General features: G+C 36.2%; 1 protein-coding gene across 12 annotated transcripts in view; it reads left to right on the top strand.

Moving 5' to 3' along the window:
• mctp1a (multiple C2 domains, transmembrane 1a) overlaps positions 1-19,295 on the top strand; it is a 213,682-nt gene that overhangs the window by 137,318 nt on the left and 57,069 nt on the right. For all 12 annotated transcript variants that reach the window (XM_077231636.1, XM_077231634.1, XM_077231635.1 and 9 more), the window contains 6 exons: positions 3,842-3,935; positions 8,184-8,286; positions 9,169-9,271; positions 10,007-10,108; positions 10,457-10,531; positions 12,461-12,580. In XM_077231636.1, the coding sequence (XP_077087751.1) occupies positions 3,842-3,935; positions 8,184-8,286; positions 9,169-9,271; positions 10,007-10,108; positions 10,457-10,531; positions 12,461-12,580 (597 nt within the window). The remainder of the gene's footprint in view (positions 1-3,841; positions 3,936-8,183; positions 8,287-9,168; positions 9,272-10,006; positions 10,109-10,456; positions 10,532-12,460; positions 12,581-19,295) is intronic.

Raw genomic sequence — 19,295 nt, 5'->3', positions numbered from 1 at the left:
CAATTAAGTATTTTAATGCAGCATTGCACCAGGCTCAGATACATCATTAAAGTGGAGGAGGGATATCAGATGGCTTTCAGTGCTTTGCATAGGGTGTGTGGGCACGAGAGCTTTGTCAAGGTTTGTTAAAGGAACAGAATGAAAACGTCTGTCGCCATTTACCTGTCATTCAGCACGTCATACCACATCTCCAACTCTCTGATTTACTCCACAAGCTTTACATGATTTAGGCCTAGGCAAAATTCATGTACGTTTTTTCATTTAGCTTATGTAAACAGTTCTGCCTAAAGTTGAGTTGGCTTGATTTTTCTGTTGGCGCACAATAAATTGTTTATGAGATCGGTGAAAATTGGTAACACTTTACATTAAGGTTGTATATGTTGAATTAGTTAAGGTAATAGTTAAAATGAACAGTACTTGTACAACATTTAGGTAATGTTAATTTGATCTTTATTTATTTATTGGCCAGCTATTTATTAATTTTTATTTACCTTTAATAAGTGCATAATAAACTTATTTGAGGATCCTACAATAGTAATAATATTTTTTTTATCTACATTTAATAAACACATAAATGCAACTATTGATGAGCTAATAATGAACAATATACTACTACTAATAATAATAATTTAATCACAATAATGAATGAATAAAAGTATTCATTTATAAGAATTAACAAAGAACAGTAGTGTATATATATAGTGTAATATAATTGTATTAATTGAACTAATTAATTCATATGAATAAATACATAACTATATGTGAGCCTTTATTATGAAGTGTTTCCAAAACATATTAGAGTTTATTTCTGTATTTCCATTCATAGATTTGCATTTAATCACATTCTATGAGTCGTTCTGGATTTTAAAAATGAAAAGAATGAGCCTCAAATACGATTGCATCTTTTTTAGAGCTCATAAAGCTTAGTCTTTAAGCAGTTATTTCCCAATGCTCCCAGAGAGGAAGACTGCATCTGTCTGCACTTCACAGCTGTTGTTGTAAGCTGAGAGAAATTATGCATTTTAATAGTAGTCAGGTGAGTGCGGGCGACTCGTGTGTAATGGACGTTAATGGGCATCAGTGCCAGGGTGACCTCTGCTGAAGTGGTGGCGCACAATTCCTCTCTGGCCCTGTCACTCGCTTCCAAATCAAAATGCGAACAAGTAAAGCAATGTGTGTGTGTATGTGTGTAAGGATGGGAAGTAGGAGGAAAGGAGTGAGAGAGCAGCAAAAAAAGAGAGGCAGGGAAGAGGGGGGTGGAAGCTGTTAGCATTCCATTTTTATTATGACATTTCACAGTCATCCGATTTAATGTCCCCTGACCGGATTGTCCGGCTGGAGACGGTGGGCTTGAAATGTTATTTAGAGCATTGATAAAAGGTGAGCGCCTGCGAGATGACAGCGAGTCATAAGGCTCCGCGCGGTGACATTCATTTTCTCCACAACAGAGATGGAATAAGACGTCACGGTGACAAGCTGTCACTCAAGACACAGCCCCGCCATCTCACCCCTCCCCTTCTCTCCCTTTTCGGTCCCTACTGTCTGGTTGGGGGTTAGAAGGGGTTCTGTGTGTGTGTGTGTGTGTGTATGCGCAAGTGTTTATGTGCTACCCCTTTCCTGTAATGGGACTAAACCGCACTCCTCCTCAGCGTACCATATGAGTTGGTCTATCCTTGCCGGCCCCAAAGCCGAGGGGGGTGGGAAAATATATTCTTCAGCCTTTCATTAAGAAAATAAAGAGGCCTCATCTCCCAAGCTTTTCAATCTCCTTGCCTGTCTTTTTAGGGGTCTGAAAAGCCAGCACCCTTTGCAAATCAGAAATTCCTCTGCTATGGAAATGCACCAGGTCCAAAAAAAAAGAGTCACTTTTCTTCAAGGTTGCAATAATCATAAATAATAAGCCCTTGATATCTACTGAGAAATCATGTATTGAATGTATGTGGAAAAATACATTTTCCCCCTCAATCATCACTTGATTTTTCCCCCTCCTCTTCACTCGTGTGCTATCAGAGGATTTTTCAACAATAATATCGTTCGTAAAGGCGAAGGCAGTCCAAGTGTATAATGAATTAAGTCTGCAGCCTGGCCCTGCACTTGAGAATTCAAATTCAAATTATTCCTCTGGGTATGTGCGGGGCTTATTGCCAAGAAGAGAATTAAAGTGAAGTCTCCAGTGCTTTTGAAGGCTCACCAGTGAGATTGTGTCGTCTCTGTCAGTCCAGGTCCATTCACTCTGCGCACATGAAAGTGTCCGTCTAGAAATGTCACAAGAGTTACTTCAACTTTCACTCTGTGGTTCATATGGAGGGAAGAAATGTACAGACATATTTTATTTAACGTAGAACTTTCCATTAGACACATGCACAGATGGTTTTATTGGTCAGAGCCAGAGGTCGCTTTTTTATAGCTCAGGTGGCTTCTCAGCTTTTGCGTCATTTAAAATCCTTAGGATAAATTAAAACAAACAATTGAGACATTGGTTGGCTTACTTGTTTAGAGCTTTGAAAGTGAATTGACACATTTGAGCTAAGGAACCATCTATTTTAGAAGAATTAGGTACAGAAAAAAATACTTTAATGATACTTTAAAAGAGACCTCAACCATGACTAATAATGACAGTTATTATTATTACTGGGATGTTTTTTTAGAAGGAACAGAAGACTGTATATACTCTATACATATTTATTTTTGTTTGACAAAACTTTACACACTATATAATGTAGAGAAAAGGGAGGGGGAATAGAGAGAGAGAGAGAGAGAGAGAGAGAGAGAGAGAGAGAGAGAGAGAGAGAGAGAGAGAGAGAGAGAGAGAGAGAGAGAGAGAGATTACTCATGCTGTGACCACACAGTTAGTGTGTGATGCCTAGTTTGTTTCATGGCTAAATGTCAGCCCCTTTAATGCTACAAAAGACACACAAAGGAACTGTAATGGAGTATTATGGTCTCTCAATGAGAGGCTTTTATCGGTATGAGCGTAATTGACTCGCTCATAAATCATGCTTAAGTGTCTTTGCTGATGTACTTGTCTTTGAGCAGTTTATCCTCCTCCCGAAGATTTACCGTTTTAGAAATTAGTGGCGTCCCTGCTAGTATTTTCTGTTACTTTTCGTTAATTGCTCCCAGTTATTAGTTATCTGAAACTGAATGACTAGAATAAGAAATAATTTTTTGGAGGAACATGGATGTGAGTATGGAAACACATGCACTCTGATAGTGAATTGATATAACTTGGGTTTGACTGTTTTATTAATTTTTAATTCGTTTTAATCATTTTTTTTTCTCTTCTCACTGATTACTTTTTATATGCATTTGTATTTTAAATGCATCTGTATTTGTTCTAAATCACGCGTCTACTTAGAACAAGGGAATATTCCTGTATCGGACCTCTAGACAAATGTATTCTAGTTGACTGATTTTTGCTTAATATTTATATAATTCAGTAAGTAGTATGTTTTCTTAAATCTACAAAATTCACAAATTATATACGCTAGCCGCAAAAAAGTATTTGGGACAATTATGCCACACTTAAAAATGTTAAATTGTTTTTACATTATAAAATGGATGTCATTTCATATTTATTTAATATAGTATGTATTTTACTGATATTATAGCACAAATGCAAGCAAAGTTTTATTTAAGTGAAATTAGTGCTGAGAAAAGATCTAGTATCAATTTTTTGCAGATGCCTTTTCTTTAATATTTTGTTATTGTTTGCTTTGAAATTCATTCCTTTTTAAGCGACTTAAATGATCAGATACTTCTCAGCATTGTCTTGCTTAGCAGTGTGGATATGGAGTCTCATATCCTCTCAAATGCTTTATTCCCTCTTTGACCTCAATAGAGTCTTCTCAGATCCTTTAACAATATTAAAGATGTGGGCATGGTGCAGGTGAAGGTGATCCGAGCGGAGGGGCTGATGGCAGCTGATGTTACAGGTAAGGAAAACCCTCCCACACACACACACATTGATCCTGACATATGATTTCTCACTCCGTTTCCCGCAGATACTGATAGAGACTATCATTTCCCTTGGAATGGTCATCAGTAGGCTGATAATATTGTATTCTGCTCTGTGCTAATGGATTGTTGGCTTCTGAGATCACTGTGCCTCTTAAAGGTTTTTTTTTGTGCGTCTGCCCTGGTTTCCATTAATTCTTACTTTTAATTAGGTCTGCAGTGGACAGGCCTAGTTTCTGGCACTATGAATTATCAAGTTAAAAAAAAAAGATTGGAGATGGTACAGTCAATTGATTCTTATTCGGAGTCGGAGTCAGACATTAACAAACACTCACCTTGAGTCATTTATTAATACTACACCATAATTAAAATCTAAATGTATTAGATTTTTTATTTTGTTCTTTTTTTGCCATTTGTTTTGAGACTGTGACCTCATTGCAACTGAACCAGATGCTGTGTGTTATATTCAAATAAAGATATTTCTGTGTGCCTTTTAACTGTGCTTAAAGTAATACACCACCGTTCAAAAATGTAAGAGTCAGTATGATTTGTTTGTATTTAAAAAAAAGATAAGAAAAGAATACTTTATTTAGCAGCGATGCATTAAATTGATCAAAAGTTATGGTGTTACAAAATTTCTGTTTCAAACAAATGCTTTCTATTAATCAAAGAATCCTGAAAAACTACCTGCGGTTTACCACAAAAATACTAACCAGCACAGCTGTTTTCAACATTAATAATAATAAGAAATGTTTCTTGAGCTACAAATCAGCATATTATACTGATATCTGAAGGATCATGTGACACTGAAGGCTAGAGTAATGATGCTGAAAATTCATCTTTACCATGACAGGGATAAAATACATTTTAAAAGTTACTAAAATATATTAAAATAGAAAACTGTTATTTTACATTGTAATGATATTGCACAAAATTAACGTTTTTCTCTATTTTTGATCAAATAAATGCAGCCCTGGTGAGCATAGAAGACTGCTTTTTAAAAATTCTTAGCATAAACGGTTGTGTAGTTCACCCAAAATTAAATCAAAATCATTTATGCACCCTTTCGTTGCTCCAAACCCACATGACTTTTTAAATTCTTTATTATATTCTTATATTCTATATATATATATATTGCATATTCTTTAGTGTCACCAAGCACAATTGCAAAAATAATGGTTGTATTCACTGTATAAAGTGCTGTTTAAACACCCTGAAACATCTACCATTGGTAAAACCTAGAATTGGCAGTTCTGGAAGTATTTTAACATTAAAATCTATTTGTTTAGCTTTGAAAGTTTTGCAGGCAATGTCAGTCCTGAGTTTGATTTGACCACTTGTGTGGGAAACGAAGCTGAGAATTGCAGCACAAGAATATTAATCAAAGCCGCACAATCGTTTGCAGACGAGGTGCGAGGCAGCAGAAATAAACTGGAGTGAGAAAGAGCGAAAAGACGGAGGGAGAGAGTGAGAGACGTAGAGGTCATTAGCACCGTTACTCTTAAGGTGAAGCATCTCGCGAGGTTCCTCTCCGCTAAGCGCTTTGCCTTCGCTGCCTCTCTAATCGCCTAATCGACGCCTTTAATTAAGACATGCTCAATGGCAGAACAACCCCCCTCCCCACTCACACCCTTCAGCCTCCCCCTTCCCGCACAGTTCTGCAATCACCCCTTTACTCGCTCCTCTCCGGGAGTCCGGCCCACTACGTTGACCTCGTAGCACGGTCTGGCGTTCCCTGGGGAACCGCGGCCTCCTCATGAGCTCTGATTTCACACTCCTCTCCCGCCACAAAGCGCCGGCTCACAAAGCTTTTCTAAGAGCCCAGGCTCGCTCACGGACTCACCGTCTCAATCGGCCCTGGCACAGAGGTGTCAGCCAACAAGGTTACGGGCCACGGAACAGTGCCTTCTCTAATAGAGAGCTCACTGGAGACAGGGAGAGTCCTGGAAAAGTGGAAGGAGAGTGGACATAAAAGATAATGTGAGTGAGAGGGAAAGAAAAAGTGAGGGAAATCTTAGTTCTCTTTCTTGCATCACTGAGTGTGTTTTTTTTGTCCCACCCCTCCTTTCTGTCTGTTTTTCATTGTAATTAATTGAGGCTTTTATCTGGAGTGCCTCCACTCCAGGCCAGCAGGATAAATGGTGACAGTGTGTAAAACCAACAGTATTTAGGGACAGGAGACTGCTTTCCTTCTGAATAGACCCACTCAATACTTAACATAGATCACTTCAGATGCAGACATTGCTCTGCTGGTCGGCAATTTCATTAACAACCAGTTTTCAAACAACAGTAGGAACTGTTCTGCCCTCACTGGCATCAGTGTGTTTGTATATGATAATCCTATGGCCGGTTAAATGCTCCTCTCTGCTTAACACAGTTCCTGCATTTCATTTAAAACGCCTTCCAGACCTGAAAAATGTAATTACCGTTTTGTACGTCAGCGTGCCGCACACTCATCAAATTGCAGCCGGAATGAGGTTGAACTCATCTCGGCGGTCTGTGAGGATTTGCCCAGAATTAACCCACAGACAGTGTCTGCTCGGCCACACCTGGGGAGTCAAAGTTTCATTCAGTGCGAAGCGTGTAATTTGCTCAGACAGCTGCCTCACCAACACGTAGTAGTTTGTCGCCAAGGATGACCGAGTGTCACCGCGAGGATATTGAATAGGGTTGTACATTCCTGCGCCTATCAATATACATTCATTTAAACAGATGCAAATTATTTTTGAATGCTGAAAATATTCACAATTACTGTCAGTCATGGCAAATTAAGTATTTGTGTGCATAAATTGTAAACGAGTGCTAAAGTTGATTGAAAATAGGAGCAATATTTTTTTTTCTTATTCTTTTTACAAACATTAATATATATATATAATCTTTAATTTGATCTCCAAAATGTATTTTTGAAACCAGTTTTGCTGTATTTTCTCCTTACAATTACCGTATATTATACAATGTACTGCACATGCTTTTTTCTGTAAACTGGAATTCACAGTCCAGATTGCGGCAGTAAATTTAGTCAACTAATTTGATTATATCAGACACAAAATAGTGTAATCATCACATTTAAATACAATACTGATTATAAATAAATAAATTTAAAAAAAAAACTCTTGTGAATTAAAAATATATTCAGTGTATTCAAATATATTCAAAATATACCCCTGAAATTGATATGCTTGGTGACAGCAAGGACTTTCCATTGATCACTCTGACATTTATTTTACTTGTCAACTAAATGTCTTTGCTTCTCTTATTCACATGCAGGAAATTGAATTATTCTGTATTGCAGTTCAACTTTGCTGCACATGTTGCAAAGCCATTTTGAAATAAAAGTACCATTATGAATGCATTCCTTTTTTTGCCCCAGCTTTTAAAAATTCTATTCGGCAACAAACAACAAAATTGCTCCCAATTGTTTTGTTTGGAGGTTTATTTAATGACTAAAAGTTTAGATCAAAGCTAATATGAAGAGTTTGTTGTTTAAGTTTTGGTTGAGAACAATATTCCTTTAAATTAAGAACATTTATTTACATGTGTATATTAATAGTTGATTTCAAAGCATGTAGGACAGCGGATTACATAAATATGTCTCTAGAGTCGGCTTCTTAAAATAATCTATTTTGTTCATGACTGAAATATTCTATTGTACTTTAAAAAATATAACGATAAAAAGAAAAAAGATCTCTCACTTCAAGCTTTTTAATGTATTAATGTGAATGTGTAATGCCCTGTCAGCAACAGGAAACAGAGACATATTTACAACAGTCACCACTTGGAAAGTTTTCTACAAATTTCCCACATTCAGACCATTTGTATTTAAGTCATCTTCCCCGTCTGCCCTCTATCTGGAACCAGCTGTGTGTGTGTGTGTGTTCACACCAGACAGAGATAGAGATGTCCTCACGGTGCTCTAGGGCAGCGCAAAGGCTGAAATGCTTATCTACCTGTGTGCAAACCACTGTGTCAGTGTAACAACAGGAAACCACGCCACACTGAGGCAAAATAAAAATATCAAATCAGCTCTGCTATGATAAGTTGCACCTAAAGCTTTAGTCTGGGTAAAGACCGCAGTGCGGTTTGATCCGGTCCTTCAGGCTAGTTGTCCCATCACCTTTATCAGGTAGTTATTCCCCCCAGCACACCACCCAGTGGATTACACCACGGAAAATACAATGAAACTGATAAAATGAATGTGTGTGTGTGTGTTTGTGTGTCCCTCACAGGCAAGAGTGACCCCTTCTGTGTAGTGGAGCTCAGCAACGATCGGTTACAGACGCATACCGTGTACAAAAACCTCAACCCAGAGTGGAACAAAGTCTTCACGTTGTAAGTGTCGAGAACGCATATGTACATCTGCGAGAGTGCTTGCATGTGCATATAATCACATATTTATAGTCTACCAAATGATGATGTATTTTTAAGCACACCACAATGCTGGTAGAAGTATATAAAATACTGATTTATAAAAATAATGTAAATATTTTTACGTATGCATGGGATATGATAATTATAGACTAAATAATGATTTATTTGCCAATAATTACATTTTTAATGTATGTTTAAAATGATATCTCATGTGCAATTGTAAACCAAATAAAAAGAAAAAAATGAAAATATCTATGAGAATTTTTACCCATTATATTGAGATACGTCTGAGAGTCCAGGATCACAGGATAATGTAGTCACGATTATTTAATTAAGCTTTGTATTGGTAGATGGAAATGTGACATATAAGTAAACTTTGTACTTTAAGAAGAAAATGAACTTTTTTTTTGATATTACACACCCTCTGCAAGTACTACCATTGTGCCGTTTGATAATGTGCCATACATAATTTCTTATATTAGTTCGATATCTAGAGGTTGTTCCATTGATGTTTTTTTTTCATAATCTTTCAATCTTCACGGCTGGAAATTCATTTGTGAATTCCCAGGGAAAGCTGGGTAATCTAGCCTCTCCTTGGAGCGCTCATCTCTTAAAGAATAACCTCATTTTCTTTCATTAGACTTCTCCTCTTTAGCCTACTTTTCAAAGATAGCATTTCAAATGGAGAATTGCAGCATCTTTTTTTAACCCCAGCACAATGGAGATTGTCACCAAGGATTTAGATGAATCACATTTTTTTGTCATGACTTGAAAGATCTTTTCAGTGTTTAATATTAGTCAATGACTTTTTCACCTACCTCTTTTTTTCTTTTCTTCAACTAGCAATGTGAAAGACATCCACTCAGTCTTAGAGGTGACTGTCTATGACGAGGACAGAGACCGAAGTGCCGACTTCTTGGGCAAAGTGGCTATACCGTTGTTAAACGTAAGTCCTGAGCTCGCAGACTTTCACTTACAACAATGATTCAGTTTGAGATTGGGGAAAAGTACAAAAAAGAACGATTTTTTTTCCCTTATAAATTCTTTGAAAAACAAATATGGCGTGTATCTCACTTTTATTGATTTTAGTAATCATAGAGTAAGATGTAAAAGTAAGAAGCACACAGGAAAAAAAAAAGTTAAAAAAAAATCTTAAATCAACGTGGCATGTCTAAACTTGACTGATTTTGGTAATCATAGAGTAAGATATGAAAGTGAGAAAACACAACAAAAGTTTTTAAAAAGCATTACTTTAGACCAGCATAATGTGTCTAAACTTTTTTGATTTTAGTAATCATAGTGTAAGATATGAAAGTGAGAAAAACACAGTAAAAAAAAAAAAGAGAGACCAACATGGCATGTTTCTAAAATGTATTGATTTGAGTAATCATAGAGTAAGATGTGTAAGTGAGAAAAACACTAGGAAAAAAAAGCCTACTAACAAAAACAGAGAAGAAAAGAAAAGATAAGGGGGACGCAATGTGCACTCCCAGGCTGATTCCCCAGGATAGTTAATTTGCGGCTGACAGTGGTCGGGCCGTAATGAACAGGTACTTGTCAGAGCCGCCACAGTTGTTTTGGGCTCTCTGTCAGATGCAGCAGCTGGGGTTCAAAGGTCACATGAAGAGTGTATTCAGCTGGGTATTGCCAGACAGACGGCTGTCATGTCCCTCTCCCGCAGATCCAAAATGGAGAACGCAAAGCTTACGCCTTGAAAAGCAAGGAACTGACAGGGCCAACCAAAGGGGTCATCTTTCTCGAAATAGACGTGATTTATAACATTGTAAGTCCCACTCTCTTATTCTCGCTTGCTTTTTTCTTGCGTTTTTCACTTCTTTATCTGCTCGTTCTCTTCAGCTTCTCCCGGGCTGTCTGTCCCCGTCCTTATTCTCTCTTTTAATTACTGAAGACTCCCCTTTCCTCAGCCTTTTATTTGTGCGTCTGTGTACCGCTGTGTGTGTCCGTCCGCCATTTTAGGCGGGAGTGTGAGAGAGCGTCACATGGCGTGGTGTGGTGTGGAGTGTGTGAAATGGAGGGATGTCTTGATATATGATTAGATCGTTAATGTGATCACGTTCACGTCTTGAACTCGATGGTGGACTGTTACATTCAATAAGCTTATATGTTGCAGGTAAAAGCCGGCATGAGAACTTTGATTCCCATCGAGCAGAAATACATCGAAGAGGAGCCACGGGTGTCCAAACAGGTAACAAGAACGCTTTAATCACACCTTTGTTGAAGATATTAATAAAATCCGCCCCAACACCAGTCGTAGACAGCAGCATCTTTCTCCTCGTCTTCTCCCTCTCTCTAGCTCTTTCTCCTTGTCTCTTCCTTCTCTTCTGGAGGTGCTGAATAGAAATGTCAAGCTGTCAACGCTGGGGGTGCATAAGTAGATTGGCCATCCTTTAGTTTGGACCTCAGTGGTTCTTCTGCTGTGCTTCTTTTTGTCACCCTGTTCAATGTCTCCCCCCATCCCTGACAAAGAGCTGAATTGTAGGGGTTGTCCCAAATCAGACCTGTCACTGAGACACTGCTTGGGACACACACACACACAGACACACTCTATCTGTCACGCAATAAAGCGCCGCTGAATGCAAGTTAGAAAGTGCCCACTCTGCACTTTTCGGGTGTGAATTTGCCCCCCCATCCAAACTGTTTGTGAGCGAGACGAGAAAGGCTGAACGGCGAGGGCAACATATCAAATCTATCTCCACAAGATTTACTTTTTCTTCTCGATACTGTCCCCTTCATAACCGTTGAAGCTCATTTCGTCGAACATCTCAGACATATTTTATTCTTTAGTAGTTTGATATTGTATTTCACCTCACATGTACTCTGATTAGTCCCAAATGAAAAACAAAATTGCCTGCTTTAAAGGCATGGCCCGAATCCTACACTTCACCACAGTAAATGTGGATAGTTACTATGATCAAAGCCGTAGCATTATAAAGCCATTATGCGACCAGGAGCGTTTGATCTTCCTGTGAACACAGGAAGCAGCGGTCATTTGCAGTTCACCCGCTCCCAGGATCACGAAAAAGACAATTTTATTAGAGGCATGACAAAAAAATCCATAATTCTTTTTATGCTCCTACAAAATCGAAAATAAATATGGTTTGGATTTCTCTTATTCACTGCATTATTTCGCTCTTATATCCTATTTTTGGTGTTATGCCTTAACAACATAGCTTAAAGTAGTTTCTCTTACTAACTGTTGAAAGTCAGTTATTTTAGCATTTTTGTTTTTTGTTTTTGTTTTTTTTGGTAACACTTTACAGTAAGGTCTCATTTTTTAACATTAGTTAATGTATTAACTTACATGAACTAACCATTAGCAATACATTTGATACTGTATTTGTTAATCTTTGTTAACTTTAGTTAATTAAAATGCAGTTTGTTCATGTTACTCCACAGTGCATTAACTAATGTTAACAAATACAACTTTTGATTTAAAAAAACGCTGTTGAAGGGCAGTTTATTATTAGTTAATATCAACTAATGTAGTCAACTAATGTTAACTAATGAAACCTTATTGTAAAGTGTTACCATTTTTTATTGTAAATAATTGTAAATAAATAATGTCTAAAATTATGATAATGTAAAATTTGTTATAGAAACGACAGTTAAAATTTTGGATTTTTTTTATGTTTTCTCTCTTAGTCTCTATTCTAATGCGCTCCAAGGTTGCATTTATTTGATCAAAAAATGCAGTAAACCAGTAATATTGTGAAGTATTATTACAATTTAACTGTTTACTGTTTTAGTACATTTTAAAATGTAAATTAATCCAGGGATGGCAAGGCTGCCATTACTCCACTTCACATGAGGAAATATATTTATTTTTCTTATCAATGTTGAAAAAAGTTGTGCTGCTTCATTTTGTTGTGGAAACAGATTCTTCCGTTATTCCTTGATAAACAGAAAGTTCATATAAACAGCATTCATTCATTCTTTTATAACATTATAAATGTATTTACTGTCACTTTTGATCAATAACAAGTATACATTTCTTTCAAAACATTTTAACAGTAGTGTATGAAGTATAAACAATAAATAACGGAATTGTCCTTATTTTCTGAATCATTCGGAATCAATGTGATTGTGAAATGCTGTCTGTTGTTCTGACACTCAGATGCTGCTGCAGAACTTCAACAGAATGAGGCGCTGTATCATGTTCCTGATCAATGCTGGCTGCTATATCAACAGCTGCTTTGAGTGGGAGTCTCCTCAGAGGAGCATCTGTGCCTTTCTGGTAAGGACCAGTATGCATTCAACCACACCAACAGTCACATACAGCAGCTTCAGAATGTATTTGGACACATTTATGTTTGACCACAATATAATTTCATCAAGTTAGAGCACAGTCTTAACATATTGGCTAAGTTTATGCAACGATATATATATATATATATATATATATATATATATATATATATATATATATATATATATATATATATATATAGTGTACCGGTCAAAAGTTTGCAAACATTACTATTTTTAATGTTTTTAAAAGAGGTCTCTAATGCTCATCAAGCCTGCATTTATTTGTTTATTATAAATACAGTAAAAACAGCAATATTGTGAAATATTATTACAATTTAGAATAATGGTTTTCTATTTTAATATATTTTAAAATATTATTTATTTCTGTGATGCAATGCTGAATTTTCATCAGTCAATACTCCAGTCTTCAGTGTCACATGATCATTCAAAAATAATTCTAGTATGCTGATTTGATATTTAGGTTTTTTTTTTATGTTGGAAACAGTTGTGCTGCTTGATATTTTTTGGATCCTGTGATGCTTTTTTCAGGATTCATTAATGAATTAATGTTTCAAAAGAACAGCACTTATTCAATATCGAAATATTTTCTAACAATATAAATCTTTACTATCACTTTTTTTTTATCAATTTAACACATCCTTCCTAAATAAAGGTATTTTTTTTTTTTTTTTACTTTTCGAATGGTAAAGTGTATATTGCTAGAAAAGATTTCCATTTTAAATAAATGCTGTTCTTTTTTTTCCATCAAAGATAGCCTACCTGAAAAAAGTATCACAGGTTAAAAAAAAAAGCAGCAACTGTTTCAAGCATTAATAATAAATCCGCATATTAGAATGACTTCTGAAGGATCGTGTGACACTGAAGACTGGATGGCTGATAAATTCAGCTTTGCATAATACATCTCCTTTGCAGCAGATCAGTATAGCAAAAGGGTGTTTTACTAAGTATTAAAGATGCTTGCCATGAAGGGGTTGAATCATTTTGAGACTGTCATTAAAAGTTCCATTTTAAGTTGAATTTATGGAAACCACTTGAAACATTTGTTGTGTTGAGCCATTTCAGTTACTGTTTGATTTGTTCTTTGCAAACAGCTGAAAGTCTGTACATTTTGCCAGTAAACCTGATTTGAATGGGGGTTGAATAATTTCAGTTACAACATTATATATAGAATATCAGAGCATTGAATATGTGAAGAGTTTGGTTCCAAAATGCGATAAACGGCATTTAAAAAGAAATGGAGTTCCCGCAAAAATCAGTATTGTATCTGGTCGGTAAAAAGTACATTTTTAATTTAACGTAAAATGCGATATCCGCTGTGTTATTCTGTCATGTTTTCACCTTTCTTTCCAAACCGCGACAAACGCTAATCTCCCTTCTCTGCAGAATGCGATACATTTGCTTAACCAATCACAGTGCACCATTCCACGCATTGTAAACAGTAACGGTAGCGCTTTGAATACACCCGGCATCCTAGTTCTCACACGACAGCATCAAACTTCTGTCACGCTGACACATTGACCCTAGGGGATGTTTTGGAAAAACTTTAAATTGTTTTAATCAAAGTCAACGAAAACCGAGCACGACCAAGCCATTTTACAGCTGATCGCCATCAAAAAAGTCCAGCGGCGACGTCCGGCTGATTGAATGAATTTTTAGTCCCGTGCCTGTATATAAGACCAAGTTCAGAGGCTGTCATATGTGGATCAACTTACTTTTTGTATTTTCAACAGTTTCAAAATGAAAAATCACTTTTATATTGATTCAGTGGATTAATTGCATTTTGAAAAAAACAATTGTCATGGATTTATTGAAAAAATTTATCCATGACAATTCAGAATAATTTGTTTTTAGAATAAATCTTGGAAAATCAAAATCTGGATTTGAATTTTTCATGTTATTATAACCTAAAGATGCTATGTGAAAGTTTGAAACAGAAAATAGTGGTTTTCATCTTTACACTTTCTTGGTAAAGAAAACACATTTTTACTCAAATTAATCAAAATGGATTTATCGCGTTTTGGAACCAAACTCTTCATGTATTGGATAACAATATACCGGAGTGGAATCTAGAAGTGGAATCACTTTTCTGGGGCATTTTTGCAACCAATTCATCCCAAGGTCATTTTAGTGTACTGTATTAATTAAGTTCTTCTCAGTTCACACGTATCCTAGAGTAACCAGAGTTCATCACATTAACTATGAACATGATCCATTAACATTTGACAACCAGAAAGTGTCCAGATATATTTATCTTCATTTTTTAACAGTATATCTTATTATTATTTGAAACTTATTTTTTTGGTGAAATGTATAGCTTCAAAAGTGCATTTCTTCTTTAAAATCTTTCTTAAAAAGAACTGCCACTTTGAAAAATCACTGCATTAGAAACAAAATATTAAGGAAACATTGTAAGTGTATCTTAAGTGCCCAAATACTTTAACATGATAGTGTGACATGTTCTGTGGTGATCGATTGGTTCACGTGCACACGTTTCTCATTTCCCCTTCTCTTGTGTTAAAGATGTCCAGAATTTTGCCCATTTGTCTTTGACATTCTCCAGCACTCCTCTCAGTTCTCCAGTAATGCACTGGCATCTCGGCTGTAGTCGTCTGAATTCACAAGCGTCTCTTTCACCTTCAGATTGTAATTGGACAGTTGAACCTTCATGAAAAGGACACCCTTTCTGAGTGGGCCGTGTGACTAAATGCTAGCACAGGACATGTTGGCTAATGTTTGCCTGTGATGCTGCATAATTTGCTGTAGGCCCTGTCTGTTTCAGGACTCGCGTGTCTTTAAGTGTCGCTGGGTAGGCCATTAACATTTGCTGCTTGACACATTTTAATTTAGGTACACTTCCGAAAGCAGAAGCAGAGGGCACACGCGTGAGTGGAAGGACAGCTGTATCGATCAGCCTAACATTTTAGTTGAACATTTCTTTTTTCTTTTTTTTTTCTTGGTTGTCGGGGGAAAACACATCAATGGAAATGTCAGAGGAAGAAATGTCAAGAGATTTGAGGAGAGTAAAAACAAAAACAATTACATTACATTTGTTCTTAATGTTCATATGCTATTATAAAAATGATTATGCAGTCACATTCGGTTCAGTATGTCTGACCTGAACTACAAAAGTAAAAAAACAAAAAAATTAATAATAATAATGATAATAAAAGTTGTTGTTTTTTTGTTTTTGCAACTTTTGTATTGCCTATATAGCTGTCTTAATAGCCGGTAATGTTATTCTTTGCACTCTAAATCTCCCTCCTTAAGAGCTCTCTTAATCATCACGCTTATTTCTTTCTTTATCACCAGCCATCTGGTTCAGGTGAGCCTTCACTGCTGCGCTGAGACACACATCTGTGCCGTTCTGTCAGCCGCTGACAGTTGTAAGCCAAAAGAATACAATAGTCAGACACCGGCAGAGGTGATTTCGCATTCAAGACTTGCAGAACCTCCGGTGCTTGCCACACAAAGGTTAGCCAAAGCAAAGGGGCTGTTTGCGACGCGCAGATAAAACCAGCTGCGAGAAGCGGCGGGAAGCGTTGTGATTTACTATTCTGGTATTTTTAGGTCTGTGCCTTTTTGACATTTTAGAGTTCTTGTTTTTAGCTTAGGTTTTGAGGTTGTATTGGTGTTTTTTTTATGTTGTTGGGATTTTGTTGCAGAAACTCTTCCAAAGATTTTTTTTTTGTTTTGTTTGTTTGCTGGTGCTCTAAATACTAAGTGTGTAAGTGTGTAAGTGTTAAAATCTTGTCTTGAATCTTAGTTTAATATGCAAAGACAGCTATAAGCAAGCCATTTATATATGTTCAAAACACTTAAGATATATTCCAAAAATCATTCAAATTCAAAATTCGTTCCAAAAATCCAGCAAAATATTGAAACACTTGGCCGACTCAGATTGTTCTCTGAGTTAGAGCAACGGCTTTTGTTATGGGACTTAAAGGGATAGTTCACCAAAAAAAATTTATATACAAAAATAATCAATTACCCACCCTCATTTTTTTCCAAACCTGTGAGACTTTTGTTCATCTTCGAAACACAAATTAAAATATTTTAAGTTAAATTGAGAGATTTTACTCTCTCATTTGAAAGTCAGTGCAACTACCACTTTGTTCTCTTCAAAGCGATTTAGTCCAAATTTTTTAAGAGATTGGATTGCTTTATATGTTGAAAAGATTTGATTTAGGCTTTCATTCACATATAAAAATTGATCAGCGAACATAAACAGAAGCTCAACCGTACATGCTTGACATGCGAGAACAAACTTCATTGGTTCTTGCGGGAGCTCAAACGTGCTGCGTAACCTCGTTGGTTTTCACACGTCAAGCTAACATGCTTTAGCTTCCATTTATCATAACTGATGTGCGAGTTGATGAATGTTTATCTGAATAAAAGCCTAAATTAAACCTGTTCATCATTTAAAGCAATCCAGTCTCTTCAGAAAATTTGGACTAAACTGATAAATTCATATGGATTAGTTTTACAAACTCTTTATGAACCTTTTGAAGCGACAAAGTGGTAGTTGCGTAGACTGTCAATGGAGGGACAGAAATCTCTCAGATTTCATTAAAAATATCTTAATGTGTTTCAAAGATGAATGACATGAAGGTGATTAAATGCTTTCGCTTGGATAAAATCAAATAGATGATTATAATGAAATCAAATTTACATGTTACTTGATGTTATAGATAAATGTAGCGTGCATGTAAATGCTAGTATCACTTTGTTGTTTGATATTCCGTTTGGGGAAATTCATTAGGGATGTGTAAGAAAACACTGTAGGTGTTCTTTCATCATGCATTAATTTCATACTTAAAGTATTATTTCCCTAACTATAAGTGAGTCATTTATACTTTTAAAACATACTTTTTTTTGTGCATCCAGACCAGCTTGACACAACCAACCAATGGCATTAATTGTCTGTTTGATGACCAGTGGCCGACAGTCCTCATTGAAAACAGTCCTTATTTTTCATGCGTGTAAACCTTTGTAAACCCTACATTTATTAATCGCACACGTATTTAATAGTGGCCGGCCATTCAAGACGACACAGCTCATGGAATATGCACAATGGACAAAGCTCGGAGAGTATGTGTGTGTGTGTGTGCATGTGCTCGTTCAAGTGCGCGTGGGTGTCCGCGAGAGTGTTTGTGCGCGTCTGCCTCCCCTCTCCACGAACACCTGTAAGCTGAGCGCTTGCGCTGGGTGAATATGGCCCATTGTTCTGGCTGGCAGAGTGGTGCTCATAAAGACCGCTCTGTGCCAGCCCTCCCCGCGCACCACTCTACCCCTCCAGCTCCTTATTGCTCCCGCACCGACTCTTCCTCCAAACAAATTTGCCGTAACTCTACCTGCAATTTGGCCTTGAATTGGGTGCAAATAGAGCAGGTATTGTGTGTCGTGGGGAATAAGAGTGGCGTGTGTGTGTAGAGGGTAAGGAGAGGGAGATATATTGGAAGGGGAGAGGTAAGGAAATGATACCCGGCTCTTTTATGTGGGGTAAAGTAGGACTCTTATCAGTGGGAGCAACCAGACAAGAGAGCTACTACTACAGGAAACTGGAGCAGCCTTCACCTGCTTTGCATTTAGATAAAAAAAGGACAGGAAAAGAGAAACAAATGCTCCGGTGTGTGTCTTCACGATTACAACCCACTGTGTTCTACGAGGTGGCACCTTTCTGCTCCGTGTCACCTGTCAGCGGACTGGTCTGAGAATGGGTTTCTATTTTATGTGACATTATATATATATATATATATATATATATATATATATATATATATATATATATATATTAAATTAAACTTAATCTTGTAAAAAAAAAAAAAATATATATATATATATATATATATATATATATATATATATATATATATATATATATATATATATAAAATTCAACTTAATCTTGTAAAATTAAAACAGTTATTTAAAATAAAATAAAATAATAAAATAATAAAATAATAAAATAATAAAATAATAAAATAAAATAAAATAAAATAAAATAAAATAAAATAAAATAAAATAAAATAAAATAAAATGCAGTGGAAGTCTATGAGCCCCATATTGCCCCATATATTTTTGTATTTCTGTCAATGTTTTTATTCCCCTGAAATAATTTAAATAAATTTTTTGTTGAAAATTTATATAAATGATTATAATTTATGCTGTTGTTAGAAGTAAACACAGTTCCATATATTCTGTTGATAGACCTAAAGTTGTATGTATCTGAAAATTATGAAAGCCAACATGAACTGTAAACAACAATCCATAGTGAAGACTTTATGATTTAGCATTTATTATAAGATTGTTCTTTTTCAAGATGTTTATAATTAGATTTAGATGAAATCATACTGGGTCTAAAAGAACAACGAACGAACGTGTTTCATAATATGCCAGAAGATGGCAGTGCGGCATCACTCAATCCAAACAGCCCCACCTAACGAGACCAAGCCAAAAAGCAGATGAGTTATTGAAGTCCATAATCAGCCTCTCATTTGGCATATTTCTACCCACCGTTGGCACTATTTAAAATAATCAACACAATGTGATGACTTAATTTCTGAAGTCCAAGTACAGGGGCTGTTGTAGGCTTTGTTGGTAACACACTTTTAATGTGCTAATTCTCAAATGCCTGCTCTGAAGTGCTCAAGCCTGCACTCCACAACACAAAGTGCCAAAAT

This window comes from Siphateles boraxobius, unplaced genomic scaffold (genome assembly GCF_051911475.1).
Source record: "Siphateles boraxobius isolate OS27281-9 unplaced genomic scaffold, OSU_SipBor_1 16, whole genome shotgun sequence".
In the NCBI taxonomy this organism is placed as follows: domain Eukaryota; kingdom Metazoa; phylum Chordata; class Actinopteri; order Cypriniformes; family Leuciscidae; genus Siphateles; species Siphateles boraxobius.
This window is presented reverse-complemented; position numbering and strand designations above follow the sequence as displayed.